We start from the raw sequence: 10,624 nt of genomic DNA, 5'->3' as shown, positions 1-10,624 counted from the left end.
TGCCTTGCATGCCACTTCTTAAAATAAAGATCCAAACCTGTGGTGTTGGATCATCAAAAGTATTCTTTCCATAGGAGAATGATAATGCTGTGAGTGCAAATTCCAAGGAAAATGCAGTACCTCAAGTATCTAGCTAGAATCTTGACAGTGCTACGTCAAGCTAGTGTGCAAGATCAAAGACACTGCTGACAGGGCTGTTAGTTTGTAGAAAGAATATTTGGCAGTCAGAAAAAGTTCTATGCCCAAATGAATAAACAGTGGCAGTGCATTCTAGAACAGTGCTGTTCACTAGAAATATAAAATGGTCCTTTTTAATACACATTACAGAGTGTTTTACATGCTGAGTATATGCTCTGAATTGTTATCTTCCAACGGTTCTATGATCGTTGAACGCGGGATCTTTGTTAGCTTCAGAATTACAGTGTAAAGCACATTATAGCAAAATCGTCTTATGTCTGGATACTTACAACCGTGGCCCTGGAAACCTGTCTGAAGATCACAAGTTTTTGAAGCTTTCTGGAAAACTCTCAGGTTAATCAACAAAGAGCGCAAGTAAATTTAAAAAGTGGTGCCTGCAGGCCACATACTAGTGGTGCAGATGTTTGGCACGCGCTGCTCATGAGTTAAAGGATGTTGAAAGCACCAATGAAGTTTTTCCGAAAGTGAGAAAAACACGGTCTGGAAGGTGAAGCAAACAGGCATCCTTTACTTTTCCTTCATGGAAAAGACAAATGAAGAGAATTCACAGAAGTTACAGTTGACCAATACACATGGGGAAAATGTGCAATTTCAGCTATAATCAAGCAAGTATGAATCAAACAAGGAAATGCCACTTTGCCTGGCAAAGTGGTTTAAAAGGACAGTAGTACTCCATACTGCTGAGGGTGAGGAGGGTACTCTTCCTTGGTGGTGAGGGCAAATTAATAAATACAGCCTGTCTGAAGAGGGAGCATAAAGTAATTACACTTCTAGGAACCAACCCTAAGAAAACAATGCAAAATGCCAAGTTTTAGGTATGAAGACATTTATTTGTACAAAGTACAACCTAAATATCCATCGATGGCAAAGTAGTTGAATTATGAATCTACACACCAATATATTACACAACCATGAAAAAAGGAAAAAGTGATATATAAGCATTAAGGCATGTAGCAAGGATACAAAAGTACTTTGTCGATTTTGAGTTTTTCAATTTTTATATAACAATTATATAAATCCAGGTAATTTGAAAGAAAACCACGATCCAGGTAATTTCCATTCATTTACCAGTCGTTACTTGGGCAAGTCACTCAGACCTTTTTGAGACAGTTCCCTTTGTAGAATGGCGATAATACCTAGCGGGATGGTTGGGGAGATTAAATGGGATCACTCGTCTAGAAAGGTACCAGGCCGGTGAGCAGGGTTCAGGGTCCGTCCCTTCCCTTTCCCTTTAGGTCATGGTTTCCTACATCTGGGGAAACTGCTCGGTCCCCAGCCTTGCTGCCTGAATGAGCAAGGGAAACAAATTACGGCGCCAGGCTTTTCTGTTAATCCCTCTCATGTCACCTCTCCGGCTGAGGGCGGCAAGGCCGTTTACGCGCCACGCCGGGGAGATCCGGACACCGGGCGGTCTCTGGGCGGCGACGTGCACTTCGAATCAAAACCGCGCCGGGGCGGGGCGGAACTCCGAGCAGGTTGCCGTCTTGCAAGGTTTGGACGTCCCCTCCCGGCTACAGCAAAGCAAGGCAAGAGAGCCGCGCGCACGCGCACACAGCGATCCGGTCTCCCGCCGGCGCGCGAGCGCTTCCCACGCCCAGTGCGCGAGTCCCCGCCCCTAGCCACGGCGCGCCGGGGGGCGGGGCGAGGCGGGGCTTCGCGAGGAGCCACGGGACGCAGCACCAATCGCGGCGCTGCTCCGCCTCAGGGTTCGGTTTGAAATTCTGCGCAGGCCTAACGGCTCGCGGAACGGCTACCGGGAGTGAGACCGCCGGTGCTTGCGGGTGGTTGCTGCGCTCGGGCCCGCGTGGAGAGGGTCGGGGCCTCGACGCCCGCTCGCTTGGAGCGTCCACCATGAGGAGAAGGTGCGGGTTGTGGGGGAGTCGAGGGGGCGTGGGAGGGATCGGTGCCGGTGCCGGTCCCGGGTGCGGGGCGGTGGCGGGGCTGGGCGGAGTCCGAAAGGCCGCCTTAGGCCGTGGGCCGGGGTGTCTCGTTAACCGGCGCCCGAGTGAGGCTGGAAGAAGCCAGCCACGGTTGGGAAGTGGCGAGCCGGTGCACGGGCCGCGGGGCCCTTGGCGGGGTGGAGGCCAGACCTGACGCGCGCCTTCCCCGGGGCCGCGGGCTCCCGCAGGCCCCGACGCCCGGGTGCGGGCCGAGCGCAGGTGCCCGGGAGAAGCGGCGGGAGGCCAGGCGGGCCCGCGGCGCACTCGGTGCGGGGCGGTCAGAGCTGGCGTCCGCGAGCCCCACCCTCTCCGCCAGCAAAGCGTCTCAGGTGCTGCTGCTTGGCACCGACGGCTTGTTCTAAGTCCTGAGTCTTTTATGGTCAGTGTTTCTAGTTTTTCTTTAAATAAAGACGTGCAGTTTTTAGTTTATCGTTGCTTTTCGATGTATCTGGGTTGCAGTGTTAACACTTTACTTGAATTGGAAAGATAGCTTGGTTTTCTTGCAAGTTGAAAAACTCCGATAAAGGAATTTTTTTCCCGTCGTTTTAACAACTTCTCAGGCAGTGCTGGGAAAGGAGTGTCCGAATTGAAATTGGGACCAGACGCACCACACTGCCACCTACCAGCCTATGACTTTGGGCAAAAATGTTGAATGTCAGTTTGCTCATCTCTAAAATAAAAATAATGCTGGTGCATAGGACTTTTGTGTTAAAAGCGATGCAGATGTTAACCTTATTTTCTATAAGTAGTGGGTGAAGCATTGTGATGATTCATTATTAAATAATTTATAGTTATTAGTCAAACTGATTGATGTATGGCTTTGTAAGTTTCCTCTTTCCATGATTACTAATTCCGACCGTTCTTTTTCAAATGCTTGCCCTCGTGAGAATGGGAATGTAGTACAAATCACTGGTACCATTGGAAAAACAGATTTCAGGTGTAAGGTTGTGGATTACAAATATCTTATATAAAAGACAGCACATTTAAGCTGCTGTGCGTTTCAGCTAATGACGCATTTTGAGGACTAGTAAAATTTTAAATGACATTTTACAGGAAACTCTTACTCCAAGTCCATTAACAGTTTTTGGATTGTTCAGGCATCTACTGCTTTCAAGAAAGTAAATGAAGAGGGAGGAAAAGTTATCAATTAACTTTGGTTCCAGGCTGACAGATATAATTAGGCTTTAAAAGAGCAACTGGAATTACTCTACTAACAAAACCAGACTTTCAGGTAATCTGGATTTCAGGTATTCATATTTAGAGAGGGCTGTGGGGCTTCCCTGGTGGCGCAGTGGTTGGGAGTCCGCCTGCCGATGCAGGGGACGCGGGTTCGTGCCCCGGTTCGGGAGGATCCCGCGTGCCGCGGAGCGGCTGGGCCCGTGGGCCATGGCCGCTGGGCCTGCGCGTCCGGAGCCTGTGCTCCGCAGCGGGAGAGGCCGCAGCAGTGAGAGGCCCGCGTATCGCAAAAAAATAAAAATAAAAATAAATAAATAAATAGAGAGGACTGTGAGAAGTATGCCTGAGGAACATGATTACCAGAATGGTCACTGAATTGACTATTGGCTATCGATTTCTGAAGCAGGTTGTACAGAGGAGCTTAACAAAGCTTCTCTGGAGGGCTATTTAGGAAAAAATAGGACAGTGTATCAGTAGAATGCTGCCAGAAGGTAGGAAATCATTTAGAGGGTCATTTGGGATATCTTCCAGTCTAGTGACTTAAGTTCAAGAGACTGGAAAAATTGGCCCCCTTTTCAACCTCTGTATGCTTGGGTGGTATTCTTGTAAGCACCCTCAGTTTTTCAGTGATGTATTAAGAAAAAAGTCTCAAGTTTGCACCTTTTAGGGGATTACCTGAAACCGTTTAGAAAGGCACTACATAATTGTACCATGATGATTATTTTTGTAACATTTTTTATGCTTTTATTTTTAAAGTCTTATTGAAATTTACAATGTTGTATTTAATGTATGCTGTACAGCAAAGTGATTCAGTTATACACATATATATTCTTTTTTTGTGTGGTACGCGGGCCTCCTACTGCCGTGGCCTCTCCCGTCAGGGAGCACAGGCTCCGGATGTGCAGGCTCAGCGGCCATGGCTCACGGGCCCAGCTGCTCCGCGGCATGTGGGATCTTCCCAGACCGGGGCACGAACCCGTATCCCCTGCATCGGCAGGCAGACTCTCAACCACTGCACCACCAGGGAAGCCCCTATTCTTTTTTTTAAACACTATTTTATTTATTTATTATTATTTTAAAATTTTATTTATTCATTTATTTTTGGCTGTGTTGGGTCCTCGTTGCTTCGCGTGGGCTTTCTCTAGTTGTGGCGAGCGGGGGCTACTCTTTTATTGTGGTGCGTGGGCTTCTCATGGTGGTGTCTTCTCGTTGTGGAGCACGGCTGCAGGCCCACAGGCTTCAGTAGTTGCGGCTCACGGGCTTTAGAGCGCAGGCTCAGTAGTTGTGGCGTACCGGCTTAGTTGCTCTGTGGCATGTGGGATCTTCCCAGACCAGGGATCGAACCCGTGTCTCCTGCATTGGCAGGCGGATTCTTAACCACTGCACCACCAGGGAAGCCCCACATCTTCTTTTTCCATTCATCTGTCAATGGACATTTAGGTTGTTTCCATGTCTTGGCTATTGTAAGTAGTGCTGCTGTGAACATAGGGGTGCGTGTATTTTTTCAAATTATAGTTAGTCAGGGTGTATGCCCCAGGAGTGGAATTGCTGGATCATATGGCAACTCTGTTTTTAGTTTTTTGAGGAACCTCCACACTGTTTTCCATAGTGGCTGCACCAACTTACATTCCCACCAATAGTGTAGGAGGTTTCCCTTTTCTCCACACCCTCTCCAGCATTTGTTATTTGTAGACTTTTTATGATGGCCATTCTGACCAATGTGAGGTGGTACCTCACTGTAGTTTTGATTTGCATTTCTCTAATAATTAGTGATGTTGAGCATCTTTTCACGTGCCTGCTGGCCATCTGTATGTCTTCTTTGGAGAAATGTCTATTAAGGTCTTCTGCCCAGTTTTCGATTGGGTTGTTTGGTTTTTTTTTTTGTTGAATTGTATGAACTGTTGGTATATTTTGGAGATGAAGCCCTTACCTGTCGCATCGTTTGCAAATGTTTTCTCCCATTCTGTAGGTTGTCTTTTCATTTTTTTATGGTTTCCTTTGCTGTGCAACAGCCTGTAGGTTTGATTAGGTCCCATTTGTTTATTTTTGTTTTTATTTCTATTGCCTTGGGAGACTGACCTAAGAAAACAGTGGTACGATTTATGTAGGAGAATGTTTTGCTTATGTTCTCATCTAGGAGTTTTATGGTGTCATGACTTATATTTAAGTCTTTAAGCCATTTTGAGTTTATTTTTGTGTGTGGTGTGATGGTGTGTTCTAACTTCATTGATTTACATGCAGCTGTCCAGCTTTCCTAACACTGCTTGCTGAAGAGACTGTCTTTTCCCCATTGTGTATTCTTGCCTCCTTTGTCAAAGATTAATTGTCCATAGGTGTATGGGTTTATCTCTGGGCACTGTATTCTGTTCCATTTATCCAAATGTCTGTTTTTTTGCCAGTACCATGCTGTTTTGATTACTGTAGCTTTGTAGTATTGTCTGAAGTCTGGGAGGGTTATGCCTCCTGCTTTGTTCTTTTTCCTCAGGATTGCTTTGGCAATTCTGGGTCTTTTATGGTTCCACATAAATTTTAGGATTATTTGTTCTATTTCTGTGAAAAATGTCCTGGATAATTTGATAGGGATCACATTAGATCTGTAGATTGAGTAGTATACCATGATAATTATTATTCACAGTGACTGCACTCAGGTGTTGTAAGATCATACAGCTTTTTTGAAACATCTTTATTCAAAAATTCTTCTTGAATGTTTATTATATATAAGACACCATTCTAAGTGTTGGGGATTCAGCAGTGAACACAACTGACATCCTTGCCCTTTAGAGGTTACATTTTAATAACAAAATAAAAAGGTAATAAGCAAATTTTACATTAAATGGTAATAAGTGCTATGGAGAGAAATCAAGCAGAGAAAGGGGATAAGTACTGAAGGTGTGGGAAAGGGGAGTTGCAGTGTTAAAGAGATTGGTCAGGAAAGGCCTCCCTGAGAAGGTGATCTTTGAGAAAAGATCTAAAGGCGGCAAGGGGCAAGCCATGGGACACCTAGGGGAAGACAGTCTAGGTTGAGGGAATAGCAAATGCCAGTGCCTGAGGTAGGATAGTGCCCGGTGGGTTCCCGAAAGAGCAAGGAGTCCAGTGTGACTGGAGTAGATCAAAGGGCTCTGGAGGCCTTTATAAAGGCAGAAGCTTTTCCTCTAAGATAAGGAATCACTGGAGGATTTTGAGGGCATGGAGGCTTGTGGCTTCTGTGCACACAATAAGCATAAGGAGGCCAAGGCAGAAGCAGGGAGACCAGTTAAAAGACCAGGGTAGTGGTACAGATGAAGAGATGATAATGGTGACCTGGACCAGGGAGGTAAAGGCAGAAGTGGGGAGGGGTGAGATTCTGGCTGTCTTTTTTTTTTTTTCCTTCCCCTTAATATTTATTTAGGCCGCACCAGATCTTAATTGCGGCACACGGGATCTTTAGTTGCGACACGCGAACTCTTAGTTGCAGCATGCGTGTGGGATCTAGATCCCTGACCAGGGATCGAACCCAGCCCCTCTGCACTGGGAGCGTGGAGTCTTACTCACTGGACCACCAGGGAAGTCTTTTGAAAGTAAGGGTAATGGCAGGGATGTAAGAAAGAGGTGTCAGAATGATATAAGAATTAAACTCGTATAATTGGAATGTTGTGAAGAGTTTTTTAATTCTTTGAAAATTTTACTGTCTTCCAAAATATATAAACAGCTCATGCAGCTCAATATTAAAAAAACAACCCAATCAAAAAATGGGCAGAAGACCTAAATAGACATTTCTCCAAAGAAGACATACAGATGGCCAAGAGGCACATGAAAAGCTGCTCAACAGGGCTTCCCTGGTGGCGCAGTGGTTGAGAGTCCGCCTGCCGATGCAGGGGACACAGGTTCGTGCCCCAGTCCGGGAAGATCCCACGTGCCGCGGAGCGGCTGGACCCGTGAGCCATGGCCGCTGAGCCTGCGCGTACGGAGCCTGTGCTCCACAATGGTGAGAGGCCTGCGTACTGCAAAAAAAAAAAAAAAAAAAAAAGCTGCTCAACATCACTAATTATTACAGAAATACAAATCAAAACTACAATGAGGTATCATCTCACACCAGTTAGAATGGGCATCATCAGAAAATCTACAAACAGCAAATGCTGGAGAGGGTGTGGAGAAAAGGGAACCCTCTTGCACTGTTGGTGGGAATGTAAATTGATGCAGCCACTATGGAGAATAGTATCGAGGTTCCTTAAAAAACTAAAAATAGAATTACCATATGACCCAGCAATCCCACTACTGGGCATATACCCAGAGAAAACCATAATTCAGAAAGAAACATGCACCCCAATGTTCATTGCAGTACTATTTAAAATAGCCAGGTCATGGAAGCAACCTAAATGCCCATCGACAGACGAATGGATAAAGAAGATGTGGTACATATATACAATGGAATATTACTCAGCCATAAAAAGGAACGAAATTGGGTCATTTGTAGAGACGTGGATGTATCTAGAGACTGTCATACAGAGTGAAGTAAGTCAGAAAGAGAAAAACAAATATCATATATTAATGCATATATATGGAACCTAGAAAAATGGTACAGATGAACCGGTTTGCAGGGCAGAAATAGAGACACAGATGTAGAGAACAAACGTATGGACACCAAGGGGGGAAGCGGCGGGGGTGGGGTAGGGTGGTGGGATGAATTGGGAGATTGGGATTGACATGTATACACTAATATGTATCAAACAGATAACTAATAAGATAGATAACTAATAACTGCTGTATAAAAAATAAATAAAATTCAAAAAAAAGAGAAAATTATATTGTCATGAGAACTGCTTCTAGAATATTTGGTAATTCCAAACACTTGTTAAAGTAATCAGCTCCAAGGGAGGGTTAACCTTTTCATTGTTACAAATTGTGTTTAGGCCCATCTGCTGGAGTTTAGCAGTACATCTGCTGTATAGGTGTTTGTTTTGGTTTTAATTGAATTTGAGATCTATGAATTTTATCCCAATTTCATGTCATTTTATTTTGTAGAAGTAATTTGACTAAATGAATTAGCAATCATATCTGTTTTTCAAGTAAGTCACAAATTTCACAACTTCCTATTATGTGCCAGATTTTTTAAAATAACAGCTTTATTGAGATATAATCCTCATACTATACAATTCATCTATTTAACATGTCACAATTTAATATTTTTAGTATATTCAGAGTTGTGCAACTATCACTGCAGTCAGTTAACATTTTTATCATCCGTTTAAAAGCGTTCAGTCCCCTTTTCCCACCCACCTCCCTCCCCTGAATCCCAGCCCTAGGCAACTGCTAATCCACTTCTTTCTCTATAGATTTGCCTATTCTGGATATTTCACATAAATGGAATCATGATATGTTCTCTTTTGTGACTGGCTTCTTTCACTTGGCATGTTTTCAGGGTTTATTGTCAAATATTATTCCATTGTATAGGTATATATTTACCTGTTCATTAGTTGATGGCCATTTGGGTTGTTTACACTGTCTCAGTTGTGGCATACGGGCTCCTTAGTTGCAGCTTGCTGGCTCCTTAGTTGCAGCAGGTGGGCTTCTTAGTTGTAGCATGAGAACTCTTAGTTGTGGCATGCATGTGGGATCTAGTTCCCTGACCAGGGATTCAACCTGGGCCCCCTGCATTGGGAGCACGGAGTCTTAACCACTGGACTGCCAGGGAAGTCCTCTTGTAGGTTATTTTATTTTATTTTATTTTTTAATTTTTAAAAAACTTTTTATTTATTTGGTTGCACTGGGTCTTAGTTGTGGCACACAGGCTCCTTAGTCGCGGCTCGCTGGCTTCTTAGTTGTGGCTCACTGGCTCCTTAGTTGCAGCAGGTGGGCTCCTTAGTTGTGGCATGTGAACTCTTAGTTGTGGCATGCATGTGGGATCTAGTTCCCTGACCAGGGATTCAACCTGGGCCCCCTGCATTGGGAGCACAGAGTCTTAACCACTGCGCCACCAGGGAAGTCCCTCTTGTATAGGTTATTTTACATAAAATGCTAAAATTAGGATTTTGACTTGTGGGTTCTTTTGTCTTAAAAGTGAAGTGCAAAGGGATTATTTGTCTGAGGAAGCACTTTAGTTAAACTTGAGTTCATTGAGGTTATATTAAATACCTTGATACCTGTTAACATTTCTAAAATGGAGTACAGTAAATTCTTTTTTTTTTTTTTTAATAATTATTTTTGGCTGCACTGGGGTCTTATTTGCGGCATGCACGTGGGATCTAGTTCCCTGACCAGGGATCAAACCCGGGCCCCCTGCACTGGGAGTGCCAAGTCTTACCCACTGGACCACCAGGGAAGTCCCTGTAAATTCTTTTAAACACTCTTCATTATGTGGGTATTGATAATTGGCCATCTGGTATAGGCAGCTGATATTTGTGCAGAAGCTTTTATTGAACTAGGACAGGCAACCTTTGAATTGGGATTTCTTGGCTAGAGAAATGTCTTGGATGTGAATATATTAAAACCTAAGGAGGACTTCCCTGGTGGTGCAAGGTTGGGAATCCGCCTGCCAATGCAGCGGACATGGGTTCGAGCCCTAGTCCAGGAGGATCCCACATGCTGTGGAGCAACTAAGCCCATGCACCACAACTACTGAGTCCACGTGCCACAACTACTGAGTCCACGTGCCACAACTACTGAAATCCGTGCGCCCTAGAGCCTGTGCTCCACAACAAGAGAAGCCACTGCAATGAGAAGCCTGCCCATCACAACGAAGAGTAGCTCCCGCTCACCGCAACTAGAGAAAGCCAGCGCAGCAATGAAGACCCAATGCAGCCAAAAATAACATAAATAGAGAGAGAGAGGGAGGGAGGGAGAGAGAGAAGGAAGGAAGGAAAGAAGGAAGGAAGGAAGGAAGGAAGAAGTGAGCAGAAAAGAAAAAAAAAAGCCTATGGAGAAACTGATGTTCTTGGAGATATAGCTTGGTGATTCAGAACCCCTGAATATGCTGCGACAGAGAGGGGGCCAGTGAGAACCTCTATCCTCATCATTTGCACACAAAGAGCTTCAGTGACTTGTTGGAGGCCTCCTGGCTGACTGATAGAAAAGCACATCCAGAGTTTAGTCTCTCTGGTGCCAGAGTGGTCTCTGTTATCCAGGTGTACCAAGAAAGGAGAGAAAATCTCTGTTATTTAAATGCTGTGTGAAGCAGACTAAGCAAACTTTTTTAAGTAAAGGTTTTTTGAGAATTCCCTGGCGGGCAGTGGTTAAGACGGCGCTTTCATTGCTGAGGGCGCAGGTTCCATCCCTGGTCGGGGAGCTAAGATCTCACAAGTTGTGCGGTGAGGCCAAAAAAAAAAAGAAAACTA

At 44.8% G+C, this 10,624-nt stretch overlaps 2 protein-coding genes across 10 annotated transcripts in view; one reads left to right on the top strand and one right to left on the bottom strand.

The window, feature by feature from the left end:
* Positions 1 to 1,930: 1,930 nt before the first annotated feature.
* PRC1 (protein regulator of cytokinesis 1) overlaps positions 1,931 to 10,624 on the top strand; it is a 29,109-nt gene continuing 20,415 nt past the window's right edge. For 2 of the 3 annotated variants that reach the window (XM_060158392.1, XM_060158382.1), the window contains exon 1: positions 1,931 to 2,060. In XM_060158392.1, the coding sequence (XP_060014375.1) occupies positions 2,050 to 2,060 (11 nt within the window). In that variant the 5' untranslated portion in view covers positions 1,931 to 2,049. The remainder of the gene's footprint in view (positions 2,061 to 10,624) is intronic. The other variant, XM_060158400.1, reaches the window with a different exon arrangement.
* Positions 6,044 to 10,624, bottom strand: part of RCCD1 (RCC1 domain containing 1) — a 48,488-nt gene continuing 43,907 nt past the window's right edge. For 5 of the 7 annotated variants that reach the window (XM_060158434.1, XM_060158425.1, XM_060158473.1 and 2 more), the window contains one exon: positions 6,044 to 7,294. In XM_060158434.1, coding sequence (XP_060014417.1) covers positions 7,116 to 7,294 — 179 coding nt within the window. In that variant the 3' untranslated portion in view covers positions 6,044 to 7,115. The other 2 variants (XM_060158511.1, XM_060158520.1) reach the window with 2 other exon arrangements.

The sequence above is a fragment of the Lagenorhynchus albirostris genome, chromosome 1, assembly GCF_949774975.1.
Source record: "Lagenorhynchus albirostris chromosome 1, mLagAlb1.1, whole genome shotgun sequence".
Classification (NCBI taxonomy): domain Eukaryota; kingdom Metazoa; phylum Chordata; class Mammalia; order Artiodactyla; family Delphinidae; genus Lagenorhynchus; species Lagenorhynchus albirostris.
The sequence above is the reverse complement of the archived record's forward strand: the minus strand, read 5'-3'. Positions and strand labels throughout refer to the sequence as shown.